The sequence below is a fragment of the Procambarus clarkii genome, chromosome 58 (assembly GCF_040958095.1).
Source record: "Procambarus clarkii isolate CNS0578487 chromosome 58, FALCON_Pclarkii_2.0, whole genome shotgun sequence".
Lineage (NCBI taxonomy): Eukaryota > Metazoa > Arthropoda > Malacostraca > Decapoda > Cambaridae > Procambarus > Procambarus clarkii.
In genome coordinates, this window is record NC_091207.1 from 22,269,481 (window position 1) to 22,282,733 (window position 13,253).

The window sequence follows — 13,253 nt, forward strand, 5'->3', positions numbered from 1 at the left end:
AGTTTGCTATGAATTCGGTAACTAGTATGTCACCCTGCCTGACTCCATACTTCTTTCCCTAATATAAAAAGCAGAATTTTAGAGGGCAATAAAGTGGGATGGCCCAGAATAAAATTATCATTAATAATATTATATTTTTGACTTGAAATACAATATCTACAAAGCTAAATGGACATAAAAGAAAATGTGGTTGGAATATTTTTTGCTTATTGGAAAAAACCCAGCACTGAATGTATAGTAATGAAATGGCATTTTCTCGGTGAGCCCCGGCGGCTCCCTGGAGCTATTGAGCTAATATGCGAAATATTAATCTAAGGCATTAGTTAATCGAGTTCAGCCTACTGGGGACCACGAGCCAGAACCTGGCCCCCACAGAGGCGCACAGGAAGCAATGGCCTCTGGAAAACCACCCTGTGGTTGGGGGTATTCCTTATCTGCCACTGACTGGGGTTATGCACCCAGAAAGGTAGGCACGACAAAACACACCACTTGGTAAGAAAATTGCAACCTAAAACCGAACAGGGAAGCAGAACTCCCCCAATTCTCAAGGAAACAAGCAAGCGTCATACACCGCCGCTGCGCCGCTTGTCCGCGCAGCCCTCCCCTTCCCAGGAGGGGGAAGGAGAGCCCCAGACCCACCGTGCCAGTTACTCAACCCCAGTTCAGAGGCTAAGCATCAAAAACAAAATGAAACTGCCAATTGGAAGAAAGAAGAGTGCCAGGAACCTCTGGGGCTCACCCAGAAAATGGTGTTTCATTACATTTAATGCTGGTTTTCTGTGGGGAGCCCCTTCAACTCCATGGAGCTACATAACCCAAGATGAGTAAAAGAGGGACACACCCGGGAGGCGAACGCCACGTGCTTCTCAACTCGAAGTCGATACAACTGGCTGCAACCTGTGACCCAGAGCCACACACACGAATGCCTAAGACCAGGAATGTTTACCAAAAATGGGTGGCCAGGACCTTGTTCGACCTCCAAAATCTCCACACCCGAATGTCAGCCCAAGACATGTTGCCGAAGATGGCAGCCAAAGCAGCAAATGTACGAACAATTTGGGCACGAGAATAGACCGCAGGCTGGCAAGACTTAACCCTTTAACTGCACAACACGTCATATGACATGTTGAGTAACATACCCAAAAGTGCGCATCACGTCATATGACGTGTTGAAGAACTACGCAAGATTTAAATGGCCAGCGGATACACGGGGGTTCACCTCACCTTCATCAGGGCTCTTGTAAACAGACATTTAAAGAAAAAAATCATGGGCAACATTCCCAGGTGTGAGGGGCCTCAGTACTGAGTGAGCAACCAAGGTTGGCACACGCAGCATCAGCTCACAGCACTGCTGTTCAGCTTGTGATTACAGCATCGTCTAAAAGTGTCAAAATATATATGTACATGCCATTATTTAGCAATGATAGTATTACAGAAGACCCCTGACTGATAAAAATGACCAGGATTTTGATAATAGCAGGATTGTTGTGATAATTAGCGCTGTAGTGGGAGGAGTAATCTTGGTGGGGAGGGAGGTAGCATTATCTGCTGACTCTGTGTGACCACCTTTTACTGTCTGGACTCACTATACCAGCTTAGTAGTTCACTATGGTGAACAAAACATGCAGATACTTATATATAACGTCTGTATATTGTGAATAAAAGCAAAAACAGTATCGTGGGAGGAAAATGTTGGCAAGTCAGGTGAGGCGAGATGAATATAATATTACAGTACAGAGAAAAAAAAAAAAAAAAAAAAAAAAAAAATCGGAGACATTGAAATTATTAGGTAATTTATCTTTGTGGCAACTCCCGCCAGACAGCTGGGGCGAAGCAGAAGTCCTCCGACGCTTCCCGAGTCAGCGCCTCTTTTTTGCCAGACATCCAAGCCTTATTGCGGCCAAAATATGCCACTTATGATTTTTTTATTATTTTTCCCATGATCATGGAACACAAATTAACAGGTTTATAAGAAAAAATAAATGATTTTTTTTTTTTTATGCACCTGTGGGTGACAAAGGCCAAATAGTCCGAGCAGCCTGAGGGTTAATAACCCTGTGGACAACTCGGGAGACCCAAACCCTGGAACAAGGAACGAGGGAAACCTGATCAACCAAAAGCGTGTCCACAGCCACGGAGGCCGAGGCACACAGATAAGGGCGAAGAGCCTCAACCGGACACAACCCATGATGCACCTCCGGCCTGACCAACCAAGCATCAATGACCTAATGGCCTCTTCGGAAAGCCGCCGTCTCATTTGTTGGCAGAAAAGGAGACAGCTGCAACCAAACAAACCAACCACCAGGACCAAAAGAGTAGAAACCTCTGCGCCGGAGGAGAGCATGAAGCTCACCAAGCCCCCCAAGAGGCCAATGCCAACAGAACCAGAGCCTTGGAAAAACAATCTTGAATTGAAGGGGGCCACTACAAACCGAGGAGAAGAGAGGAAAGAGCACTCTGTCCAAGTGCCAGGACGGCTCGGGCCACGCATGAGCAGGCTGGAGGTGAAACAAACCAAGAGAAAGCTTATGGAATGGGGCAGAAGTGTCATCCACTTCCTCTGAAAAGTGGGTGTCACAGTCCGGTACATGGACCAGCCATGTACCGAACTGGTCCGACCTGCTGGAAGAGGTGGAGCCGTGGAAAACCTCCCGGATTCGCACACCGAGCAAGCGGTTCCTGAAACCAAGGCTGGGACGGCCACCAAGGGGCCACGAGGACTACCCTTCCTTGGTAGGACTCGAACCGAGCCAGAACCCGAAGCAACAGCTGAACCGGGAAAAAGAGGTACACTTAACCCCACCTTGACCAGTCCTGCCGAAAGGCATCCACAGCGACAGCCTCGCAGTCGGGAAAGGATACCACATAAATTGGGAGTCGCCAAGACCACGTCGACACAAAGAGGTCCACTTCCAGGAGCCCATATTTCCGGCAGAGCCAATGGAAGGAGTCGGTGTCGACCATTCTTTCCGTTTCACGGGAATGAACCAAGACAGTCTGTCTCTGAACCAAGACAGTCTGCCTGCCAGGACATTGGACACTCCCCGGGTATGAACAGCATGGAGAGTCAAACCCCGAGAAAACAACAGACCAGCCCCCAAAAAGGCAAGGACCTAAGAGAACCCCTGCGGTTCAGGCAATGAACCACAGGAGAACAATCCGAAGGGAGCTGGATGATATAGCCCCGAGTGACCCGAACCCTCTGCAGCGACGGCCAAACTGCCGCGCACTCCCATTTTGTGCTGTGAGCCCAACGGACCCCATCGCCTCTGGCCGGTCTAGTGAGCACTGGTCACAAGGCCCCAGCCCAGAGTTCACTCATCCGTGAATACATCGAGCGAGGGCTCAGGTAGGCGCCAAGGCACTGAACCCCGAAAACCCCATTGAGGAAGCTGGCGATGCAGCAACCGACGCAAGGCCCCTGGAGTACGAACCCAGGGATTGAGAGAGAAGCTGAAGGGGCATCCCCAAACTAACCAGAACAGATGCCAAAGCCAAACCCAACCCAGCAAGTAGTCCGGCACGGTGAAGTTAAAACTCCCACACAACTGCTCGAGTAACTACCGAGTGACCCCCCCCCCCAGAAACAGCCGAAGGTGGGACCGCAGCCTCAGCTATGCCTAAAGAGAGAGAGACATGGAAGCGGTCTGAGAATCCCAAACAAGACCCAGTCAGGTCCAAACCTGGGACGGAACTAGATGGGACTTTCTCCACTTCACCAGGAACCCAAACCCGGCAAGCTGGGAAAGAACCACAAACCTGGCGAGCAGACAAGCAAACCAACTGGGAGCCCACACCAGCCAATCATCGAGGTAGACAAAGACCCGAACCCGAACCCCTAGCAGATGCAGATGGGTCACCATGACCCGGGCAAGACATGTAAATACGTGAGGTGCCAGATTCAAACCAAAAGGAAGGGATTGAGAGCAGTAAGCCTGATGCCCCACCACGAAACCTAACTAGTTCCTGAACCTCGGATGAATAGGAATGTGCCAATATGTGTCCTTGAGGTCCAGGAACACCATCCAGGCACCTGGCTCCAAAAGAAGCCAGACCTGAGACAGAGTGGTCATCCAAAAGGAGGGGCAAGGAATCCAGGGATTCAGACAGGACAAATCCAGAATGAACCTCAGATCTGCACAGGCCCGTTTGGGCACTGGAAACAGGCAGGAAACCCACCTGAGGGATGAGGTCATTTCAACCCCATTGAAAAGCCTTTCAGCACAGACAAGCGGTGTGGAGGCGATGTATGACATTTACTTGTTTGCTAGTTTCCATAAGAATTGGGGAAGGTCTGTCTCCCTGTTCGGTCTTCGGTTGCAATTTTTTTACCAAGTGGGGCGAGTTTTTTTTATGCCTACCTTTCTGGGTGCCTAACCTCACTTGATGGCAGATAAGGAATACCCCCAAGCATAGGGTTTTTTTTCCAGGGGCCATTGCTCCCTGTGCCTCTTTGAGGGGGCCAGATTCTGGCTCTTGGTCCCCAGTAGGCTGAACTCCATTGACTAATGCCCTAGACTAATATATCGTATATTAGCCCCATAGCTCCAAGGAGCCGAAGGGGCTAACCCACAGAAAAACATTTAATTTTGTTTATTTGTTAGTCTCTCATCTTTTTGTAGAATGGTTCCATTTTTTCAAAAGTGAGGCCATAACAGCTCCAATTATGATCAACCTATAAGTTGCTACGGCTATAAAGTGAAAAATAAATATCTCGGGAAAACCTGTCAAAACTAGTCGTGCGGGCAGCCAAGAGTGCATCTCCAGCAAAGTCAACATGACATGCCCTTCACACCAACCCACATTTACACACTCATTATGTACAAAGTTGGAATAACAAAGTTTTGAACAAAAAAATGTAATTAAGGTTGACGAATGCTAAATTGTTGAAATTAATTTTAATTTGTCCATATTAACAGAAAATGGGCAAGTAAAAACCATACTACAAGAAAGCCAGGACAACAACTAAATGAACAAGAAACAAATAAGGAAAAATAAAGAACATACATTTAACTGGGAAGGTATATATAGTTTGGGCTAAAGCTCACATGAGGGAGCAAATATGATATATGAACAAAAGTTCATATATGGTGCCAAACATCATGCAATGGGGGGGGGGCTGTGATGACAAATAGGGTACGAGGTTATACACAGGCTCAAAGTTCACACATGACGTCGAAGATCACACGAGGAACCAAGAATCACACAAGGTGTCAAAGATCATGCATAGTGGCATACAGAAAAGATCACACATGGGGGATAAAAGATCACACACGGGGCAAAAGATCAAACATGGGGTGAACTATCACATACGGGACCAAATACAGTATCGCACATGGGACAAAAAAAAAATCAAATCTCTCTCAAGGTATCAAAATTCACACATGGGTCAAGGTATAACACATGAGGTAAAAATTCACACCATAAGGATATGTGCATTAAAGTGGAACAAATACAGACCGAGATAAATCGCTATGGTGAGTTACATAACCAACTCATCTACAAACTAACTGAAATTCTTAAAGATTGTCACAAAAAAAAAATGCGAGTGTCACTCATCTCCATGTAAATAATGGCATTTACAAAGAAGTTTAAATTAAAATAAATGCTTTATATTGTTTTGAAACTATTAGCTCTTTCATGAAAAACAAGATGCATTGTAAAAATGTGCCAATAATCAAACATGGCTAGTAATGAAATGCCCATTTCAGGTGAGCCTTCAGAAGCTCCTTGGAGCTTACATGCTGATATAGCTAAGTCTTGGAATTGCTTCAAGCATCCAAGACTCATGCTGACCTACCAGGTCAGCATGGTAGGTATCTACCAGGAGCCAGGACAAGAATCTGGCTCTCTCTGAAGTAAGGAAAACCAAGAAAATCCATCAGAAAGAATGGGGTAAACAAAACAAGTGACTACTTGAAAGAAAAAAATATCCTTAGGAAACCTTAACCTTTATGTACCCAATGGCAACTAGATGGGAAGTCTAGATCACACAGAGTCCTGATCAGCCACTGACCTTAGTTACAAGCTGCCAGTACTGAACCCCTAAACACCCCACAAAGAAAGTAACAAGGCAGGAACAGCCAGCTACTGAAAGCACATCAAAAAAGACAATTATTTACATTCAAAGCTTGATTTCAGGGAAGGCCCCTCTCAGTAGCAGCTAAGCTTACTCCCAACACTGCCTAGGGACAGAGGATAGCTTTTTCTGAATGAAAACAAAATTAGTAGCAACAGAAAAAGCATAGGACTTACATATGGGAGATGACAGCAAGAAAGCAGGGGGCCCAGAAAAGCATAGACGAGCATCAGCTTTACATGAAATGCACAAGTGCTACAGAAGCCCTGCCAAAGCCCCAGACATGAATATTTGTTGTGCACATTGTCAATGAAAGCAGTCAAAGCAACAAAGTTATGCAAGTCATCAGAGCAAGGACAGACAGTTTGATAGGTGAACCAAATCACCTTCTGGATGAAATTGGAGCAAGGATCATGAGAGGCTAGGTTGACAAACAAGGCCTCAATTCAAACAACTTGAGTACCATGTAAAGCGCTCTGCACAACAGCCACAGGAGAGGGAATATAGAGCAACTCAAACCAGGCAAAGCAGGCATCAATAACTTAAGAACCCCTGGAGAAGGAAGGAGTTTTGTTCCGTACTAAAAATGACAAAATTCTTATCAGGGCTGTATGATGGAATCAAACGTCTCTTAAAACTTTTGTTCCTTAGAGATGGAGGTGACATCCACAAATAACTCTGCGGATGTTCCTTGGGGACTCAGGTGATGTCCAAAATTAAAATATTTGTTAAAACTATTTGTTTTTTGATCATTATGGGACTAGTTTTAAAATGTGCGCCTTTAGATTGCAAACCATTTGATATCAGAATGAATGACGTAGCTTGAAAATTGAGGTGAGGAAACTAAACAGTACAGTACAACCTCGATTCAACGTATCCCGATTCAACGAATCTCCGGCTAGTTTGCACACTTTTCAGGCTGGATTTACTCATCAGGTGCGATGAACAATGGTTCGCCAAAGCGAGGGATGTTTGGATTTGCTTACGATGTCGAGACAGAGTTCACAGACTGGTGAAAAACTTTCCCATTCTATCACAGATTACAATTAATAATTCCCTCATATGACAAGTTTGATCACACAAGTGGACCGCACAAGCGGCCCACAAGCTTACGATGTTGGGACAGAGTTCACAGAGTTGTGGAAAACTCTCATTCTATCACAGATTACAATTAATAATTCCTTCATAAGACAAGTAGGATCACACAATTAAGTGGACCACACAACAAGTGAAGCATATTAACCAATCACCAGCCAGAGTGGTTCACACACATGAACGACTGAGTTTCTATGATTTTCGTTCGCTGATTTGTGGCACACGTATCTTTATAAATTAATTTAAAGGCTGAAGCGTAATTAACTAGCTACATGCGGTAAAATCTCTTTGTAGACATTTTCTGTGATGAAACAAGGTGAGTGAGGGTCGACAGATAAGGGAATACTGTACTGTAAACCTCACTTGGTTTTCCTTTGTGTCATCATAGTTCAGTGATCCATGACTTTGAAAGTTTCAGATTAATAAATCACTTCTAAAACCAGTGTTTTAATAGCTTTTTATTTTCCTAATTAAACTAAACTAAGCTAAATAAAACCGAAAATATACTGTAATATGATTGACATCTCCTATTTGATAAATTATTTATGTTATTGAAACAACTACTTCAGCGCAAAGGGACAGGTCTAATCCTCGTACACACAGCACCATGCGTGTTTCGTTTGATTTCATCGCCACAATTCAGTGACCTATGGCCTCGAAATAATAAAATAAATAAATCAGTTCTAAAATAAGTTCTTTGTCTTTTATTACTGTAATAATGTTACTAAACTAAATATATAACCTAAAAAATATAATTTGATGTAAATCCAGTATTTGAGAGAAATTTATGTTACTGGATCTGGCTTAAACACCAGCCTACTGCAGGGTGTATAGACCTAGTCTGCGTTCATACAGTACGCACCCAGTGCTGTTAGCTTTGTCTGCGAGTGACGTGTTTGTCTGCTGGTGGAAGAAGAGGAATTATACAACAAGATGTCTCAAGGGCTTGCTAATCGTGATGCATCAAAACACTTGCTAATTAAAGCACGTTTTTCCACGTGCTTTGAAAAAGTTAATGAACAAGCTACCTGTGGTCTTCTACAACTCTAAAACAGCTTGGTTTACTGGAGATATTTTTGTACTGGTTCAAAAATCATTTTTGCAAAGAAGTAAGAGATTTTCAGATAAACAAGTGTGGAGCGAGGCAGAATGATGTCAAGGCATTACTCTTGGTTGACAATGCCCCAGCTAATGTAGAGCTCGACACATTAGCGTCAATTGATGGACTCATCGAATGTATGGCCTTGCCTCCAAATACCACCTCTCTGAGCCAGCCAATGAATATGGGTGTTATATATGCAATGAAAAGGCTCTACAAACGAGCAATGAATAAAGAAATCACGTGTGCTGATGCATTGTTCCGTGTTGAAGAACTCCTTGATACTGTTTCACAAAATGACAATCCAGAGCTACCAGGCTTTTATCAACACCTAAGAATGATGAAAGATATTTGTGTCAAGGACATGACAAAAGGAAGGAAACAAACGAAAATGAGTCAATATTTTTCACGAACTAGTAGCAGAAAATCAACCAGCACAGCTGTACCCAGCACCAGCACAGGCATACCCTGCACCAGCATAGAAGCAGCTGATGCCAACACAGCAGCAGCGAGCACCAGCAAAGCTGAGGCAAACATCTAAAAACATCATGTGTGAAGTGAACAATTAGAAGAAGTGTTAAATTTAAGTGTGTACATAGTGTTAAAATTAAAGTTGCAGTAATTTTAGTGTATAATAGTTTTCATAAACTATTGTAGTACTCAACATACAGCAAAACTACTTAACCCTTTAACTGTGTGGCCTATAAATACGACGCCCCCCCCCCCAGTGCACAAGAAATAAATTCTCGGGAAAAAATTCTTTTTAGTTCTGAAAGTGTCAAAAACCCCTCCCTTCTGGTACAAGGTCCAGAAGGTGATAAAAACACAATGTAGTGTAGCAGCATAGTATTTTGTATGGTGAGATGATAAAGCAAAGTACTGCCTGTACCACTGTCTTTATCACTGTCAAAATCATCTGTCATTGTCAAAATCATCTGTCATTTACAATCATATATTTATCCAGATTTTTATTAATTTCATCATCTGTAAATGAAAATATTGACTGAGCTGCAAGACTGGGTTGGGAGCTTGACCCACATTTACTACCCATAGTTGCCATCTTAAAACTACTTGCCTGTATGTAACCAAGGTGACATACTCACAATTTTTGTCCAAAATGGAGTCTATTTACTAGAAGCCTCAGGAAGTGAATATGAGCCACAGTTACCATAGGAGTTTCAAATATTGGGTGTACCTAAATACATCCCTGGTTGTGATGCGCACCACTGGTCAAATATCCCTGCTTGTGATGCGCACCACTGATCAAACATCCCTGGTTGTGATGCGCACCATTGGTCAAACATCCCTGCTTGTGATGCGCACCACTGATCAAACATCCCTGGTTGTGATGTGCACCATTGGTCAAACATCCCTGGTTGTGATGCGCATCACTGGTCAAATATCCCTGGTTGTGATGCGCACCACTGATCAAACATCCCTGGTTGTGATGCGCACCACTGATCAAACATCCCTGGTTGTGATGCGCACCATTGGTCAAACATCCCTGGTTGTGATGCGCACCATTGGTCAAACATCCCTGGTTGTGAAGCACACCACTGGTAAAACATCCCTGCTTGTGATGTGCAATTGAGGGATTAAATGCCTACCAAAGAACAAGAAATTCCCTCAGAGATGTTAGGAGTAGGGGATTCATCATCACCTCCACTGAAGAAACAAAGCCCCAGAAAGAAAGCAAAGCAAAACCAGATGGCTACAAAGTTCCTAGAAAGTAAACAATGCAGCAAATGGTGCAGCAAATGATCCACCAGTAGTTAGGCCATCCATCCCAGAGTAACAGCTGACAACCACCAGGTGGCCACAGCATAGGAGCTGTTGGCCCCCCAGTGTCAACAATCCTCAGTCCAAAGCCAAAGAAAAATCAAACTGATGCACTTGATATCAGTAAAATCCTCCCCCCTCCCCTCAGAAAGAGGTGATTCATTACATTCAACACTGGTTTTCTGGAAAAGCCACAAAAACTGGACACACCGGAGAAAGAGTGCGAAGATCAAATCCCAGAAGGGAAGAGACCATGAGAGAAACCATAACCAAGGCAACACAAGCTCGAAGGAGACCAGAAACACTAAACAAGTAACAAGCTGCCAGAACCCCAGGAAACCTCAAAAAATTCTTGAAGCCCAGACAAGTGCCCAAGACAAAATAGAGAATATAATATAGCACACAAAGCTCCAAGCTTCCAAATAAAATGGGCTTCCTGTTGAAAAAGAAGCTGGCTGGAATCCAGGGTGACCTGGACTGCACCATCTGGTAGCAGTCAGAAGCATAAAGTATAGGGTTGCTCACTGTGGCAATGATTGCCTACCTTGTTTGTCTTAGGGCTCATTTTTCTCTTTCAAGCAGTTGCTTGCTTTATTTGATCAAACCCTCTTAGTGTGCTTTTCTTGATTTTTTAAAGATCTGATTCCCAAGCTGCCTTCACTTTTGTAGAGAGCCAGATTCTGGTGTTAGCTCTTGATAGATCAGTGCAGGTTTCGGAGGCCTCGGAGGAGACTTTGTTATATCAGCCTGTAGGCTCCACTGTACTACTGAGGGAGACCCTCAAGAGTAAACAATGATTGTTTCCCCAGAAAGTTTAAATAAAAGAAATAAGGCTATATTACTTCAATCATACCCAATAAATACAGAATACTGTGGAAACAAAGCTTTAGTTTGGTATGTGCTTAAATCACACCGATACATTTGTAAAAGTAATAAATGCAACAATGATTAACCCAAAAACATCTCTGAAATATCTTGCTCTTTCAGAACAAGAATAAATATGATTGCAATTTGATTATCTAATCATGTCTACACAAAAAATAAAAACAGGCTCTAAATCATCTAAAAAGCAAACTTCCATGCCAAATCTTACCTTAGATTACCAGGAATTTAAAGGACAACTTACAAAAATGGCACGACTTCATTTAAACTAAGATCTATTAGAATCAAATATCACTCTGTATAAAACATATAAGCTTAATTGTTAGAATACCATAAACAAGCTTGTGTTTGCTGAATTAACTAAAAATGATGGGAGATACTCGTACAGTATTTAATTTAAAAAATCAATAATTTTATATTGAGACTAATATATTGAATCTTACATGACAAACAAATACCAAGGCAAAATGCTGAAGGCTCTTAAATATAACATTATGAACACAATTACAGTATAATTAAATTAGTAAATCCATAACAGAAGTGCAATTATGAATACCAGTTTGCAAGAAAGTATCCCAGATCTTTGTATTTATTAAAACATGTACAGTATATACACAATTATTGCAGCCACAGCTGATTATTGTATTAGATGAGATGTTTGCAACACAATGTAAGTACAAAAGCCTCCCAACAAATGTGAAATGCACTGAATTAATTCCATTCAAATCTGCCAATATTAGAGCAATACCTGCAATCCTCAGATGAAAATGAAGGTAAAGAGTGCAGTTTAAAAGGCATAGACTACACTGTGCAAGATGAGCAAACAAAGTTAAATTCAGCCTAAAAACTGATATGATTGCAGGTGCAAGTTATGCAGTGTGAGAGAAGAAAGGCACCAATCTGAGTTAGGTTATGATCTGACAGGGTTGAAAGACTGGGGCACGGTGGGTGGGCTGGGGCATGTCATTTACCTGGGAGCCGGGCAGAGATCCCCCCGAGAGTCGTCGATCATTCATGTACTGGTACATATGGGAAGGAGACATGCCAGCCGGGGCCTATCAAAACACCAACACCATAAGAAATCCCAAGAAGTGATTCCACATTTCCCAAGGAATATTTGCATTGCAAGAAAGTCGTGAGGGAGATTCATAACTCAAGGAAGAGTGCATCTATACAAAGTTTAGTGCACAGCTCAATATCCTTCCAAACAGTGAAGATTTCTTACGTGAAAATAACCACTATTCCTACACTCAAAAATAAATCTTATAAAACAATAGGCTTTTTTGTGCAATGAAGAAAAAGAATCAGTATATCTTAGAATAATGTAAGGAAGCCAAAACTCTGAATAAAAAATAAATTCACATTTTCATACTAAATAAAAATACTGTCTAGGGAAAAGAATAAAAATCACACTGTCATATTTAAATACAATAATCAAAACCATTTTAAGAAAGATATAAAACAGTGAGAGATGTATAGCTGCTAACTGGCATGATGTCAACGACATCCTCGGCACACATAATTCAGCAAGTGTGAATCACTATGTAATACAACAAAACAAAAGCAATATTCATAAGCCATAACATAACCACAGAGAAACAAAGTAATGCTATCTAAGAAATGGTTTCATGCAAGCAAAGAAAAGACTAAAACTAGTAGAATTTGGAGGAAACTGAGCTATGTTTTCATCTTCTAATTTAAGGGCACAATCTGTTACATTTCCACTCATAATGAAATGAAGGAAATACATTATTTCAAGTGACTTTACGTTGTTTGGAAACATTATTTAGAGGGCACACTTATTGCATGTGAATGCTGGCAAGAAAATGTGGGTTATGACCAGAGGACAAATACCAACATTTCTTCAAACATCAAGCAAATGGACTTAAAAAGAAGTTCACTATTGCTGCTGAATTTGTTATTTTGGTTTGGCTTATTTTTATTACAGAATATCATGACATCACAGACAGCAATATTAATGAACAAACTGTGACAGATGTGGGAGCTAATTTATGGATCTTTTATGCACTGTGGTCAATATCCCTCTTTGAAATAGCTGCATGCCTCTATGTTGTGCACTGAAGACAGATATTACAGGTGATGCTGTAAGAGCAGTGCTTAGGATTAAAAACTACCCCTGAGAGACATAATAACACTGTTCTGGTACACTAAAAATAATTCCTTTCATGAAAAGTCATGCATGAATGCTATATTCTAAAAAGGAATACGCATCCAGGCACTAACTTGCATAATGGATGTCTTCATCTTGGACAATGAAATTGATTTTTATTAAGTACATGAGCAAATTACTTAAATCAA

The 13,253-nt window shown here is 42.2% G+C and overlaps 1 protein-coding gene across 10 annotated transcripts in view; it reads right to left on the reverse strand.

Annotated features, from left to right (window-relative positions):
* Nucleotides 1–13,253, reverse strand: part of Liprin-alpha (PTPRF interacting protein alpha) — a 339,563-nt gene that overhangs the window by 111,845 nt on the left and 214,465 nt on the right. For 9 of the 10 annotated variants that reach the window (XM_045757948.2, XM_045757940.2, XM_069306681.1 and 6 more), the window contains one exon: nt 11,906–11,989. The exons of the other annotated variant lie outside the window; for it this stretch is intronic. In XM_045757948.2, coding sequence (XP_045613904.2) covers nt 11,906–11,989 — 84 coding nt within the window. The remainder of the gene's footprint in view (nt 1–11,905; nt 11,990–13,253) is intronic. 10 annotated transcript variants of the gene reach the window in all.